The sequence below is a fragment of the Atta colombica genome, unplaced genomic scaffold (assembly GCF_001594045.1).
Source record: "Atta colombica isolate Treedump-2 unplaced genomic scaffold, Acol1.0 scaffold126, whole genome shotgun sequence".
Classification (NCBI taxonomy): Eukaryota; Metazoa; Arthropoda; class Insecta; order Hymenoptera; family Formicidae; genus Atta; species Atta colombica.
This window is the reverse complement of record NW_017259213.1, coordinates 7,531,517-7,549,191: the sequence shown is the minus strand read 5'-3', so window position 1 is coordinate 7,549,191 and position 17,675 is coordinate 7,531,517. Positions and strand designations below refer to the sequence as shown.

Sequence of the window (17,675 nt, the reverse complement as noted above, 5' to 3'; positions counted from 1 at the left end):
TATATATATATATATATACACATATAACTCTTTCATCGAATATCGAACGAAACGAAATGCACATGTGCATCGTAAGATTATCAGGAAAAAACCGAATGGCGCATGTATACAGGGTTTGATAACGAATCTGAAACCTAATCTTATACTCTGTAAAAGTGAATCGGTGTATTTTTAGATTTTTACTGACTTCAGTGCTACATTTACAACTGATGTAATCATCAGCAAATATTTACTGTTTTTCAATAATAATGCATTGATTCACTTTTAGAGATTATGATTTTCTGCAGATTCAATCTGTAGAAACTATAATTTCTAAAAATGAAGTCAGTGTGTGTGTGTGTGTGTGTGCGTGCGTGCGTGTGTGTGTGTGAGATACACTGATGTGTAATACACTGATTCACTTTTAGAGAATATAATTTTCGAAACTAACATAATGCATATATCATAATAATAATAGATAAAAAAAGATTTATTCTTAAAACAGTTTATAATTCTATTTAAATTATTATACGTGTAATAAAAGATTACAGAAAATATATAATTTTTTATTTATCCTTTAGAAAAATGAAAACCGATTTTACAGAAATAATATAAACATGAATATTGCAAAATAATATAAAATCGTGTGATATAATTCTGTATAATCATAGAAACAGAAATTCAGTAAGCTTTGGAGAAATGAATTTTATGAATAATTAATAAATATTTCAAAAAGATGAACGTAAAATTGGAGAGAGAATTTTTAACGATTCTTATTATGAGTAACAATTGTAAAATTATAAAGATAACGTAATTAAAATTAAAATCCCTTATAAATCTTAGAAATACTCGTAAAAAAGAGTGCATAGATAAAACGATTTTGCTGAAACGTCTAAAAATGTAGCTAGATACAGATCTGAAAATAATTTTGTTGAATTATTAAAATAATTATGTAGAACTGGTTCAAGCTGATTGCTAAGATATCAAAAATTTTTGCAGCATTGCTCATTATGTTTGAATTTTCTACATAATTATTTTGATGGTCCAATTATTTTCAAATCTAGCTAAATTTTTAGTTACTTCAGCAAAATTGTCTTTTCCGCGTGTATGAAAAAAAGAGAGAAATAGAAAAAGGTGTTATAGATACTAACTTGAACATTATGTTGATAAAAAAGCGTCAAACGCTATTTGTGTCTGTGTTGTCCGATATCATTCTCGTATTTTCGTTAATTATTTCACTACCGTATCTCCCATGTGAAATGGAAAGGCTCATCCAATAGAAACAATCATGATACATAGTTTGTATCTTGATGTCTAGCGCGAATGAATGGGCTGAAATAAAGTGAATGCGGTATAGAGATAATACCACAATTTCTAAAGTCTTCTCTTTTTTGCTGACATTTTGATATAACTTGCTTTCGCACATACATCTACATCCAATTTAGATTCATCTATTTCGCATGTCTCTGATCGAGTTATAACTTCATAACTGTAAGTAGCGTGCAGTATCGTGGATTTAAAAGAAAAAAAATACTTTAATTAACTCCCACAAAGTCTAAATATTTTTGTTATACTTCCTCGCGAATTCGTTAAAAAATATTTCGTTAATATACAGAAAAACAAGCTTTTGTAAAAAAAAATAGTTCGTCAATATTGCTTTTTTTTTTATTTAATATTATATTTACGAAATTCTCTCTGCCTTTTTCTCGCGCAATCTTAAGATAATCATTTACGATTGGAATTTTTATTATTTTTGGATAATATGTCACACATGATCGTCTTGTAAGTTTATGTATAATACGCGCCCATAGTTTTCTACCTCGTCCGTACGTTACATGTGTGTGAGAATAGCGCTTCTATACGCACAAACAAACATCACATCAAGTGCGTACGGAATTGTATGACGGCATAGTCGCCATTGCAGAAACAAACACAGTAGGCAGCTATTTCGGGAATATCAGCTGGCTGGCATATTGTATATTTAGATTATGTGTATTTGCTTGTCATGCTCACGGAATTGAGCATATAGTGTTCACGCGTTTTGCTCCCTTTTCATGTTACACACTTCGGTATGAGTGTTACTGAACTGCCGATAAACTGGTGTGAATTATGTAAGAGAAAAGCATGATTTAATATATCCATACTTTACTCTTCTCTCTCTCTCTCTCTCTCCCCCTCTCTCTCTCTCTCTCTCTCTCTCCTCTCCTCTCCTCTCTTTTTCTCTCTCTCTCTCTGAGTACTTTAGCTATATTCACTAGTAAATGTAACGTTATGTAGATGTATGAATAAATATGAGATGTGCTTTGAATGACACGAGTCAACAGTTGAAAATAAATTACATATTTTTATCAGATATAAATTATATATTTTTATCTAATATCGTTTCATTCAATTTTCTCTGTATTTTGCATAATCAATTCTTTCTGCGAAAATCGATTACTTTTAGAATGAATAATTACTTGAAAAATATCTTATAAGTATTAACTTGCATGTTATTAATGAAACACTGATGAACATTATTCAAGAGATCGTAGTATTAATTGTCTTAATAACCTTCGAGTCTCATGTATATTCATTGTCTCTTTAAGAATTCTTAGAATATCTGTAAGCGTAATAACTTGACTTATACTATTTGAACTTCAAGTAGCAAAAATTGGATCATTTCAGACAAAAATTTATAAGATGTATTGTATTTTTTAAACTTTTCTAAAAAGATGAGTGAATAAGATAATATAGTCGAGATTTCATCATGTTAAGAAAAATTTTCAAGAATTTTCTTAATTCAGGACAAAGAGCGGGATGATGATGGTCTTTTGAATACAAATTTACGTATCAATGGTTAAAGCGCTATAACGTGAAGACGTCAAATTTACAACGTCTATCTCTTAAAACTCACGTAAAGTCAGAGTTTAATTTTCTTTTCACGAGTAATTCGCAACAGTTCGAAATTCTCGAAAACACTAACACGCTATTTTTAATGAACATCATCGTAATTATTTGTTTTGAATAAATGCGACATTCGTTATAGTTTATTTCGGATAGATGATGACGTAAATATGTCAATAACCTTCTCTAAAAATATATTCTTGTACAAACGTATTTATCAAGTATATGATTTATATAAGAAAACTTTATGACGTAATAAATCATCACCATAAACATTACTATTTTTAGAATAATTGCAAAAGTTTTAATGGATTTCGTGATAGACGTCGATTGATGATATTATATACAATTTAATATTACTAATCCGCGATTTCGACACAAATAGTTATCGCAAAGTAAAAAATGGATAGATTATCACATTTTAATATATTTAAAATATATTATTTAATATATTTAATATATTTAATATTTAAAAAATTTCGAGAAGTTAAAATCGAAATTAAAAATCTATTTAAATCTTGTAAACCGTTTCTTTCACATTATAATCGACATAACGTTTTCTCCAAATATTTTAAATGTTATTTAAAAAGTTTGTTCCTTTCGGAAATTTATACATTATGATTGTAAATGGAATCTATCAATACTCATTTTCAATTTCAATTAAAAACAACAAAACCAACTAGAATCTATTATTTAATTCGAGAGCTGAAAAGGAACATAAATATATCTATCAGTATTATCATAAAACTGTATCAAATATGGCACCTATTACAAAACCCATCAAAACTTTTGCACTCAATACTTCATATTTAGTTGCGCAAACCATATCCTAAGTTTAAAATGTCGTTTTAGAACATTCTATATATAACTTGTAGATGTATAAGCTGAAAATTCAACAGAAAATGAAAATGTAACAGTGCATAGAAACATTAATCTCTTGACTTTGAAAATTAAAGTGTCAAGTTAGTTGTGTTTTGTAACGATCATTCGAAATAACTGTAAAGAATTTCATAATCTTTCTTCCAATTTTTCGTTTTACTCGCGGCTTTCATTCTGCACCATTTGGTGCAGAATTTGCGGGAAACATTGAATTTAGCGGCAGGAAATTCAGTCCTTTCCCTATCTTGGCGGAAAATACTTCTTTAAAGGGATGACATGTTACACGTGTGCCATAGATAAAAAGTGGATAGAATACATATTTCGTTTATGAGAGAATGGTTCGAGTTTAAACTTAGCCCCGAAAGAAACTTGCCATTCAACATAAATATTCTACGTAATTTTCTGTAAACGAACATGGTACAACCACATACTAAAAAAAAAAAAAAAATCAGGTCAAAAGCACTGCAGTATTTCTGTAAAAAGTCAGCGCAATATTTACACTAAAACGTTAGAACTTGATTGCCTCGACGATTCGTAATTGCGTATATTTAATTCCAACTAGATATTTTTGATGATAATAATAATTCTTAATAAAAGAGATATTAATTATAATAAAAAATATTCGAAAGACACATAACGAAAATTAAATTTTTATTTAATAATGTTTCACGATATTCAACTCTTCATCTCTAGAAATATTAAGGACCGAAATTTTACGGATTTTTGCTGTCTTTTACAAAAAACGGTATCAAAGAAATTTAATCCAAAAATTATACTCTGCACTTGTTAAAGGAATAAATTAGTTTCAATTGCAGCATTATATAATATACTTATTATTGTTAGAAAAATGGTCTGGTTGGATTAAATAGTAATTCTGATTCGTCCATGTTCACATTTTTTTCAGAAAAATTTCTCTCTTCTCTCTCTCTCTCTCTCTCTCTCTCTCTCTCTCTCTCTCTCTGATAAATATGAATCTTGAAAAAATAAGAATTACATTTATATTCCAACCTCAAAATAGCGAATCTCAACATTGCCGAATATACGAGAATTAACATCTCATTATGCATAGAGGGATATTCAACATACAAAACTTCTTTGATTTATGCAATGGAAATAGATAATGAAAGCACGAAGCAAAATTCTTCCCAGTGAATATGTTATCTTCCCTCCCTCAGGGATGTGCTGTGCAGAAAGAAATGGTTCCAGAGATAAACTGCTGTAGTAACTGCCTTACTTTGGGCGAACTTTAGTTATGCAGCCGGAGGCATTGATGAGCCAATGTCGCTACAAAGGATTTGCATCGGTGTCATATCGAATTGAATTATCGAAATAGCTATCCGATATGCTTTAGTGACAACATTCTATGAAATTCGACACTTGGCTTTAGCGCGAGACAATGGCCAGAAAGGCAGTTTCACACATGGCAATGGAACTTTACAGCTTTCAAGCAGAAAATGAGAGATATAAATCTAATATAGAAATAGTCAGCCGACCTTATGTAAAATGTCTTACGTGGAAACTATGCCAAATTTTAAGAAATCAGAAAAGCAAATAAACTTGAGAAGAACTTGAACGTGCACTGCGTAACAAAGAAACGGATTCTGAATTAAAGTCCACTTTTAACTTTGCAGCAAATAAAATTGTTACGCTTATTAGTGATCATACTGTATTTTATCTTGAACATAAATTTTACGTTTTGCTACTGAATATTTGCATTGCAAAAACAACATTTGCTTGCGTAACTGTATCATTAATTGTTGCTTCGTAGTTATCCGATTTATGAAATAAGCTTACACATTACACATTAGCGATGTTGTGCTTTGAAGAAAGCTAATATTTTATTTATAAAATTTATAAAATTATCAAAAGCGAATAAGCAAATTTCATCAATCAATTTTGCATAACTCGTAATCTTATAACTTCATTACGTTTTAACATTTTAAGTTGTAATGTCCTCGCAGTGATAGCACTAACAAAATTAGGAAAGTTAGTTATACCGCTTAATCTAGCGATAACTTTTAGAAATACGATTACAGTTAAAACTTATTTATTTCCTGCATTCCTATTCGTAATCTCATAAGCTAAAAAAGAAAGAAGATGATAGACAAGTTATTAGATTACAAATATGCGCTCGTTTCATAGCGTCTTGGCTTACAGGAATGGCCATTTATAAACGCGTAAAAGAGGCCATGTCTATACAAAGCGCAGGAAGCGCGCAAAAAATATGTGTAATGCGATATATTCTGATCACGAGGATTGTACAAGTGAGGGTGAGAAGTTTATTATGTTTGAACAGGGTGTGGGTCCCCCATTGTAAGAGCTTTTAATTGAAGTCACCCCGCCTCGAGAACAGCCTTTGGGATCTTCTTATAACCAGGTATATGGACAATTGAGCTATTCTTGATGCCTAAATTGTTTACACAGTGTGACCCCACCCCCTATCAAATGATCGCTATCACGGATATATCGGTGTGTATGTTCGTCTTAAGCTGCTCTTAAGTACCGTTCACACGTGTAAGTTCGCCCATTCTAAACACGGGCGACGATCGGGCGTTATAGATTCACTTTAAGTGGAAGTATCGAAAGGTACATTCGACGATAAACTTTACGCCTGGCGATAAAAGTATCCACAAGTGAGTAAAGAATAATCGTAATACTTTCTCGTATCATAGTATATAAGCAAGTTACGTTGCTTGTAAAACTCCTTCTAAGGGAGGGTCATATTTAAGAATTACCCTTATATGCTACCTTTACGAGTTTTAAATTTACTATGTAACATTTACTATGTAAATTTACATTGTTATTTAAAAAACAGTCGCTCTGCTGTAACGAAACAAGTTAAGTAATGAGACTTTAAAATTGATATTTTCCGTGTGAAAGAGTATCGCTTTGAAAAACGAACATGAGATAACAGAGTAATGCATGGCTATCGTTGTAATATCGTGGCTATCATTTCTGGTGTAAAGCCGAGAAGCCACAATCCGTGATGTTTGCTGGTACGACATGAAGGATGAGGTGAACAAGTGACAGGTCCTAAGTGACGTGATATCGTCAGCTTGTGACACGGCATGATCTTGATCGCAATCGAGGTCAATCTCTATTTTCGATCCGGGAAGAATCCGTGGTTGCGATATTCACGATTCCACAACGGCAATGTTTCGCGTGTTTTTGTTAGCAACGTGTTTATTTTTATTGCACAGCCGCCTGGCACACATAAACCCGTCAATATTGTCGTATGTTAAATACGATCAAAGTGTACGTAAATGCCGTTTTTATGAATTATTCATGTAAGTCTATCGATGTTTCGTGGTGGATACGAAAAATTATCGTAACGCCGATAAATAAACGACATACATGTTTTATTAAGCACCATTTCTCGCTTCTGTGACACTTTCTGTCAATCATTTTCAAACAAATTTGAGTTTTTTTCGCAATGAAAATTTTATGAAAGATCTTTCTTTTTTGCTATTAATAGGTTTTCAATAACAAATATCTTAGTACCAGCAAACTTAAACTAAAGTTTTAATAACTTACTGTTATTAATTAAAATTACCGCGTGGAAAACTAGTAAACTTACTCTTTTATTAAAAGAATCAATATGCATTTAAAGTATATGGAAGTGATTAAATCAATACTATCCCTCACATAAATCAGACAGGACAATCATCTCGAAAGTAAAAATTTATATTATCGTTATTTTATCAGTGCTTTCCAAATAATTTCAAGAGATTGCCGTCTAAAATCTCAGAAAATGTGTCATCCTCGAAATGACACTTAACTGAAAACATATAATTTTCTTCAATATCGTGATCGAATGAACGGGCAATGCGTCCAGTTCTCTCTCTCTCTCTCTCTCTCTCTCTCTCTCTCTCTCTCTCTCTCTCTCGTTCGCTCTCACCCTCTGCGACCTATTTTTCTGATGGAGTTATGACGCTGCTACTATGACGTCACCACCGCACTGACGTCACCACCACTCCCTTACGTGACCATTCAGGATGACCTCGTTTCTCTCCCTTCGAATTTCGCCCTCTCATCCCCCTTCCCTAACGGCTCTGTCCCTAGAGCTTAATGACCACCTCCTGCGCCATTCACGTGAACATTTCTTCGCTTAGCGGAAATGTTTTATTTCATAAAACGGTTTATTATGCGATCGTGTAAACGTGATGCTTTCCGCGATGTTCTCGACATAATATGGTTTCTTCAAGACCGATAAAAATTTTATTATTAGATATAATTATATAAAAAAAGCACTACTAAAAATCGTTCAATTATTAATACACTATCGTAATTTAAGAAAAGAAAGTTAGGTATATTTATTTCTCATATTTGATACTGGAATTCTTAAAATTGTCTTTAAATTGTCAAAATTGTATGCTAAAAAATGGCATCTTAATTCATATTCTAATGAAATAATATGTTTCGAAACGTTGACCTATGTTTCAAATCATATTAATATATACTTTCAAATTTATTAAGCAACTAATGTTATTCGAATTATCGGGGTGTATCAAGTAAACGTAACTGTATTTAAATCAAAGTACGAATTGCCTTTGTGCGTTGAGTATCAACTTTCATTTGAAATTATAATTTTCCAAAACTTCTATTTCAAAAGTTCCAAATGAACCACTTCAAATGTATGCGCAACCACACGAATTGTAATTGAACGAAATGAATATTTCGAATCGAGTGCTCGTAACAATCAAACTCAATCGTTAGGTTAAATTTCAAGATAAAAATATGAAAGTGATTAGTTAATTAGAAATATTGTAGGCTGAAGTTAAACCATTTTAACTGCAAAATGTCGATAATAGAACACATTCGACCACATACGCTATATATAGCTACGGAATTGATGCACAAAATAGGATTACGACCAACAGACACGTTAACGGCTCAGTAGTAAATCCAGATATTTCGCTGACGTAGGAAAATTATGTGAAAATTCGATAGAGAGTAAGCAAAAATCTACCGTTGATTTTGTCAATAAAAAAAAATATGAAATCTTATTTGAAAAAAAAAAAAACTACAGAGAATTAATCGAGTTGTCAATTAGAGCTTTTAGAATTATATTAAAATTTAAGAAAACGATAGAATGGATATATTTAATAAGAGAAGATTTGTATTAAACACAAAATTAGCAACTTTTTAATAGAATTTTTTTAAAATTTCTCTTTAATCTTTTAAAATTCTTTCTAAACTGGAATAATGTTCTAATTAGGATAATGGATATACATGACTTCATCTTCTTTCCATGTTATACTTTCAATTATAATGTATTCTTTAAAATTATGCTACGAGTTTTCAAAACACTGCAATCTTAATATAAAGTTGTGTATCCAAAATTGTTTCATAGCAATATATAAGATTTTTTTACATCGTTTTTCCACAACAATATATAAGTTTTTAGAGTTAATTTCTTTTTATTATTTCAAAAATGCTAATTTTTTATTTGTGCCATTTTTCTATCAATGCGACGATATGATAAATTTGTTATATGCTACATTTTTAATAAGTAAGTCTATTTAATATTTATTAAATTAAACAGATACGATTAAAAGTTTTTATAGCGAATGAGATAAAAACATTATAACTATTATTATTCATTGAACCATATATATATAATGGTGTAAATTAGTTTTTAAAAGAAAGACATCTTTTCGAAGTTACTTGAGTCTACTTATAAAACTTAAGTTCAAAGTAAGGTCAAAGAATTTCCATTTAATTTACCACACGATACCGCGAGAGCTACAATGATCTCGCAAATTAGAACGGAAGAATGATTTATTACGCGAAGTAAGATGTTCTTAATAATAACAGCAGCCTCCTAATAATAACGGTTCACAGTTTTCCGATTAACATCAATGAAGAAAGGCAAAGAAAAATGTAGATATTTTATGATTATTGAGGACTATGAATTTCTATTATCTATAAACTAGAGAAAGGATGAAAACATAATTTGTTTATTTATTAATTAATTCGTTATTCTGTAAGATATTCATAATTGCTACAAATTTATTTTCAACGATCTAGCACGAACCGCCGCGCCCTTTGCAATCATTCTCTGCTTGCGACTTTATTGCTCATAGCGCAGGTTTAACGGAGCAAAAAAGAAAAAAAAGGCGACTCTCTGCGTCCTTGGTTAGGAGTATCGATAAATGTCACAGTGGTTCTCTCAGACTTACTCAAATAAAACTCGAAATTAGATTAGCGTTTCACAAGTCTCCTCTTTAATTATAATTGTTGATTTTTGCTTCATTCTAATTAAAAATTTATGATTATGCGCTGTAAAATATGCATACTTAAGGTGCGTCAATTAAATTTATCAGCATCTTCAGATTGACAAGTCATTTCACTGATTAAATAAGAAGGTAATTTTTCGAAAAGTTTTCGACTTGATAAAGAAATGATTATTAATTTTTTTTAACATTGTCCTCCTTCAGAGTTCAATATACTTGGTTTAGCATTAAGTAAGCATTAATTTCATCGATTAGTTCAGTATTTGAGATAGATCTTTTTCCTGCCAATTCTTCATATTTGGAAAAAAAAAAAAGTCACTGGGAACTAAATCTGATGAATACGATGCGTACGGAACCAATTTGAAGCGCAATTCGTGAAATTTTGTGATTGCAATTGAAGAAGTGTGAGCGGATGCATTGTCATGATAAAATCAAAAGTTGATTGTTTTACATGACTGAAACAAAGAAACTAATGAACATATCTGTCTGAAATTTTAACAGTAGCTCCGTGTTGGAGCTTGTCGAAAATTATATCAATTCAATTTGTCATTTCGGTGTCAGGTTGAGAACTTCTCGAACTTTCCTCGTATTCTTGATTTTAACATTTTACGATTCATATTGAGCACACGCTTTTATCGTACGCTTTTCTGAAATTCTGTATATAATATACATAAATATATTATATATGTTATATGCACACTAACATCGTTATAAATGCGTTTTGAATACGAGCCTGCATATTTAAATGAGTTATTGTTGAAGGAAAGAATGCCAATCTTGAAGAGCTCGCAATGAATAGACGCTAATACAATACACTCGTTGATCATTAATCGAGCGGAAAATTGCGGAAAATTAAATCACACAGGCTGTGAAACAAGCTCCTTTTCTCCTCCCTTATCGTATTTCCGCTATTTCTATTCCAATCGGATTCTATAAGGTGAAGCACGAATTTCAGTGCCAAATGAATTTTCGCCAGAAGCGGATGCGCTTGTTCGCGGTAGATCGACCCAATATCTATGCAGATTCAGTTTAGTGGAATGTAGGCCGTGCGTTTCCGGAATTGGATAACTTTTTTGTTCTCTGCAAAAGTTCGCGCAAAGACGCGCACGAACGCCTTCGATTGTGCGGATGTCATATAACGATGCCACAACTCCGCCGCTTTTCTGTCTAATTTTCTATCCAGAAAGCGTACGTCATGCTTAAAATTTTCTCCAGCTTAATTGGCTCCTGCTTTAATTAAAGTGAATGAACTGGCTGCGGGGAAATATTCCGGATTTTAAGAACACTTTCGACATTTGGTGAGCAAAATTTACAACTATATAGTATAATATAACTTTGCTTATACTGGCAATTTAGTTCTTCCTACTTAATATATATTTACGGAATATGAACAGCTTAATATATTGTAGCAAATATTTATACACGGAAAGAACGATTTTGCTAAAATATTTAAAAATTTAAGTAAAGATCTGAATAATTTTATTTGGATTATTAAAATAATTATGTAGAGAGAGAAAATTTCAAGCATGACGAGCAAGAATATAAAAAGTTTTGACATTCTAACATCCTACACAATTATTTTGAGACTAATAAAATTATTTTCTGATTTGTATCTAGCTAAATTTTTAAATACTTTAACAAAATCGTTCTTTCCGTGTAAATATTCTCTCTGAATGATCCATTTTCTTTAATAATTCATTATTTATAATCGTTATCTAATGAATATAAAGTCAACAGTAAATTCATATTTCTAAGATATATACTTCGCAATTTAATTACTTCAAATCAATCATGGATTAAGTTGTGTTTATATGTTATATGTTTATTCAATCATAATCGATTTTATAGTCAACAGCGATAGTTACATAAAACGATAGTTATATAAAGATAATTGATTGTGTTCTATTCAATAAATACATATTCGATAAACTTTTTGTTTTATATAAAATTGTTTAAATTCAATATTTTATTGTCTTTCTTTCATGAGACGCGCACTGTATTCTCAAAAGAGATACTCAATAACCATTTTACATCGTTCGTAATTCATTCAACCATTTCGTTATTGTTTAGCTTTAACCAAATCTTCCGAAACATTTCACTTTTTTTAAGATTTCGTTTTTTAACAATTGTTGGTAGATATTAGGTGTTCTAAACAATTTCAAAGGGTTCCTCCTACCAGTTCAAGACAAAAGCTTCATATGTCATACCGAAACAACTTAATTTCAAAGGTACAATATATCAAAATTAAAGGGAGAAAGTTTCGTTTTTTTTTTTTTTTTTTCAAAAAATTTTGAAAATCACGAAATTTCAAACATGAAACTTTAAACATATATAAAATTCATCAAAGTAGCCCAAGTTGTTTTCGAAAATTTTAGAAAAAATATGAAATTTTTAACTTTGACACCTTATATCTTTAAAATTAAGCCGATACATAGTCATATGAAGTTTTCGTGTTGAATTTGTGAAACTCTTTAAAATTTTTTAGAGAATTTTTTAGAGAATTAAATATTTACCTTGTACAGTTAAAGAATGAAATGTTTCAAAAGGTTTAAGCTAAACAATAACAAAATGGTTGAATAAATTATGAACGATGTAAAATGGTTATTGAGTATTAAATCTTAAAATCTTTTAAAGTACTTAGTATTCACCCCGTATTAAGCTTCTCATTTCGGTGAATACATTTGGAGAACACACTGATGTCATTTAAAAACTTTAGATAGTTTCGTGGAAAGACTTCTCTCTTACAATTAGAAGAAAGATGGCTTAAGCGTGCGCAATCTCGCTGAAACAAATTCTGTGAATAGTAATGAACGAAGCATAGTTAATCGCATTAAGTACTATCGATTCATCCAGAACGTGAGGAATCCAAATACGCGTCGCCGAATGTAATTGTAATCAGTCCATTTACAATGTGCACCTTGCGAGATTCATTGTACCGGCAGAAGCGTCACGTTTCGTTGGGCTTTAATCTTCTGTCGAATGAAATTCATTTGGATCGAACAGAATCGAAATGAACACGGAGATGGCGGCTTACGTATACCGGATTAATTAACGATGATTTTTTTTTTTCGGTACTCGTGACGGAAATACTTCTAACTACAACTATCAATTATTTAAAAAAAACGCGACACGGAGAAATTCGATCGCCAACTCGTTTAATTTTAATTTTTCATCTGCCAGTTTATTATTAAACTTAATATATGTAATTAAAAATATATAAAGTTCATTTTAATTATAGATTTCTGTGATGTATCGTCAAAGTAGTTTCTACGTTATGACGTTAATTTATAACACATGCGTCATAAAACTTAATTAATGATAGAAATTAGATTATGCTTTTGCCTTGTTAAAATTTCTATACTCTTTAAAGAAATTCACTAAATAATGTTTCCTTTTCGGCTATTCCAGGACATCGATTACGAGGGTTTCCGCAAATTTTTGAATTCGTATTTGGAGATCGATACGCCGGAAGAATTATGCCGACATCTTTTCCTTTCGTTCGTCAGGAAGGGTTCGCGCGGAGTGGACGGCAAAGCCTTCAAAGTATGTATCACATGTTTAAATTAATAAAGATTGCCGGTATATGTGATATATATTATCGCTACTGCGAGTATACACAGGTAACTATAAACGCAAATTGGCCACAAAGAAAAAAGAAAAAAGAAAAAAGAGAATTTTTAATACGAATTTAGTGTCACGACGTGGCACTACAAGTGTCCGAAACGCGCATTGCAATCGCAATGGTATCACATTGGCCAGCATAGAAAAGCATATCACGTCATGCGGGGAGCGCGCTTTCGACATAAAAAGCGACAATAAGAGATACTCATAAACGAGATACTTGCGCGCCGGGAATTAAAAGCCGCGTATTATTCGCGTTTGTTGGCTCCCAGGAGATGGCCGTTCTCTCCTCAACAACCGCCTGCGCCGCAATTACATCGCACACGACTTCCAGCAGTAACGTTAATAGCACCGGCGTACCAGGCGGGGCATCCACGGAGGGCCACGTTGGATCCTCGCTGGCCGACAAAATTCACGGAATTACGGAAAAATTGCAAGCTCTAGGCCATCATAGAACGGAAAGCGAAGTCTCGAGAACGAAAACAGGTAAAGTATATCTTTCATTTATTGACAGTCCGATATCGTAACGTTAAATTATTAATTTATCAATCACAATACTGTGAAAATATTATATAATATTAGATGTAGTAAAAAGAAATCCATTATTTTTGATTTCTTTTTACTACACCTAATATATAACGTAAATTCTTTGCGTTCTTTAATGTAAAAGTCTTCTTTCTACATTAATCTTCTAATTTCTAATTAATCCAATAAGAATAAAATTAATGTTTAATATCATTTTATTTATATAAATTAATATTTTATTTATATAAATTTGTTTTATAATTATATAAATTGTATAATGATACGTAAAATTGTAACACAATGCTCTGTTGAAGAAGTAACCAATACAAAATGTTCACTGTATCAATATTATTTTAATACAAATATTTTTTTCTCAATTTGTACTAGCAGTGCTCCCTGCAGCCTTCCGTTTCTCAGGCTATATTTTTATGGTAAACGAATACTCTTGTGACAAAATAGGTCAGAAGCAGGCAAAACGAAAATGACAATTCCAATAGTTGGAATTTTTTTTACCCTGCATATCGATGTATATGCAGTTGTTTGCTTTGAAATAGTGGACGAATAACAATCGATCCGACCAAAGAAGCTTTGAATGAAGACTCTTTTAAGCCCAACGGTACCATTCGTTAAAATAAATTCGTTCTAAATATCGATTCTCGATTCTTTACCAAGTTGATCTATAGAGACATTGTACAAATATACATGGTGCACGTATTTATCCCGTGAATATATTTTTAATTCCTGAACATAACATTGTAGACGATATAGTATTTATCAGGAAAAAACAGAGAAAGATGTTTGCTTACTTAATTCAGAAGTGGAGTAATTCTTAATATAATTTATTGCTCTTAAATCGCGAGAAATCAAAAACTCCATATAAACAAATGTTCTCTAAAATCTTTAGAGTGGAATCTAATTCTAAAGAATGACAATTGAATCAATGTTGAAAAAGAATTACTCAATTGACAATTTCTAAGAGTAAAATTTTACTCTTTAGAGTTAAATTCTACTTCAAAGATTTTAGAGAGTACATTTCTCGGAAGACACAAAATATAGCCTTCGAGAACATTAGATGTTCAGCTCGGATAATGAATATTTAACCAATGAATCTTTCAAAGCGCTGCACCACGTCTTGCATATAGAAGATCAACTTGCGAAGTTGATCGATCATATTGTTTGTTTTTCTTGTATTTCACGCAATCACATGGACGATTCAGGAAGCGTGCATCCGATGTTAACAGTCACCCATACGTCGTACAGCTGTCACGATGTGCTAGAGAAGAAGAGCACGGATAGCAGTCCAAGTCAAAGCCAAATGTCGCGTAATTCATCCAGGAAGTCGAACAATTCCCTTCTTGTCAACAACGGGAAATTGGAAGGTAGGGGCAATCGCTGAATCCAATACATATACGGTACATTGAGCGCAATACTGTTCGCAAACACGAAACTCTGTTTTACCATTAAGATTATTGTAGAATGAATTTCCATTCAGATTTTTTTATACGCTCTTTTCCGCGTTAATTTTTCCCTTATATTTTTTAATTTATTCTTCTTTGTTTATTAACCTAGAAATTCTTTTTCACTATATTAATTAATTTCACTATATTAACTCTCGATGTACGAGATCGCGCGTGTGCGATTTCTTTTAATGGGCTTCGGTTCGCTATATTCTTTGGATATAATCTCTACCTGCGCTCTCCTCTCTTTCATTTTAGATACTTGAAGCTTACGTTCGTAGAAGCTCTCGATAAAGAATCGGTTCTTCGTGATCGAGAGCTTCTTCTCGAAGATCTTGTATTAAAGTTCTTCGAACAGCTGTATGGCTTTACGTGAATGCGGAATTAAAGGATGTTAGATCATGCCGCTTAAAAGATTTCTCATCCAGCGCACGTGAATTCGCGTATCCGTGAAATTCAGTGCACAATGCAGAATTCATTTTTGTCAAAGAAATCGCGCTGTAGCGCAATGACAAAGGGTCCATTTTAGTCGCCATCGATCTTACAGACGCGTACGCTCTCTCTCTCTCTCTCTCTCTCTCTCTCTCTCTCTCTCTCTCTCTCTCTCTCTCTCCTTCTTCTTCTTCTCGCCCAAACAAAACCTGAGATCGTAAATGCTGCGATAAATTACGGAGGAACGTGACATCTCTTTCAGGAGTGTACTTCACCATATCGGAACGAGTCAGCGTAATAAAAATAAAAAAAAAATAGCGACTACAATATCAGTGCTGATATACCTTTTATATGATACCAACGCAGCCCATCTTCTTGCTTCATTATGCATTTCCACGAGTATTTTGTTATGGTGTTTTGCGCTATTTTTATCCATGCATATCTTATATCTTACAATATTTAATATATATTTAATGACTTCATTATTAGAAATATTGCTGATAGAAAAAAAAATCATTCAATAATTAATTTTATTAAAATTCAACATGAAACTGATAATTTCGTTGATAGAAGGCTCAAAATCAAGGAGCGATTAGTTTTGTCAATTTTCCAGCGCGTGACATGTAAAAAGTAATTTATTTAAATTACTCGAGCGAGACATCAACAGTCGGGTGTTTATGTCTGCTCTAAATGAAGACGCATTGGTAAGTGACAGAAATAATCATGCTTACGTTATGGATTTAAGGGAAATATTTATTCATGTCTGCAGCGATCGTGCCATCGATCGCGCGGCATAAACTTGCGCATCTTACCGGAGAGAAATGGAGATTGCTATTTTAAATTCTGGTTTTACATGACAATCTATGTACGACGAGAGATGAAAGACGGGTTGATTTTCACGAAATGTCATGACGTACTGGAGATTGTATACGCGATTGAGAAAACTCAATCCGGGTTCTATTTCCGAGTCTGTTTAAAGAACGGGATCTGATCTTATCATCTCTTTACACATGAAACACACTGTGGAACACATGCGTTTCCACGTCGGAATACATCATTGGAAGTGATGAAATCGTGAGTTAAAGTCTTCCGCGCCCCTCTTAGTACACATGTGCTCTTAGTATCCATGAAAATGCAAAGAAAACATCAAATATGATCTGAAAATAGAGGGTATGTGACGAATCAATGTTCTGATAGATATTATGGTACCCTCGAGCCATTTTGAAATTATTGCTGAGCTGAGGAAAGCTGAACCACAGACTCGATCTCGTTTTTTATGAATCAGAAGATGAATAGTTGCCTCCAGGTGCCTCGGTTTGTAATAAAAAAGATCATAAAATACATCATGTGAAAAACATATGAAGAGGATAGGAATAGAGCGGAAAATATTTCTTCGATCGATGTATTTGCAAATAATCGATCCGAATACATAATAACGAAATTCAACGATTCCGCACTATCAATGATAAGAAGAGTCCTATACAAATTTAAGTACTTCTATCTTCCATGTATATTTCTATAGTTTTGAATAGGTATCCTAGCTAGAATAATATTTTCCGTAATAAGTTATTTACGGCGTTTTAAGATGCTTATTAGCATCATTTATTAATTTAGCGATCAATTTAATTTGTGATATTATTATTTCAGCTCCAGTTTATAA

The 17,675-nt window shown here is 32.0% G+C and overlaps 1 protein-coding gene across 1 annotated transcript in view; it reads left to right on the top strand.

Moving 5' to 3' along the window:
* LOC108684117 (diacylglycerol kinase 1) overlaps positions 1-17,675 on the top strand; it is a 48,781-nt gene that overhangs the window by 18,432 nt on the left and 12,674 nt on the right. The window contains exons 3-5 of the mRNA XM_018188216.1: positions 13,389-13,523; positions 13,874-14,087; positions 15,344-15,505. Of these exons, the coding sequence (XP_018043705.1) occupies positions 13,389-13,523; positions 13,874-14,087; positions 15,344-15,505 (511 nt within the window). The remainder of the gene's footprint in view (positions 1-13,388; positions 13,524-13,873; positions 14,088-15,343; positions 15,506-17,675) is intronic.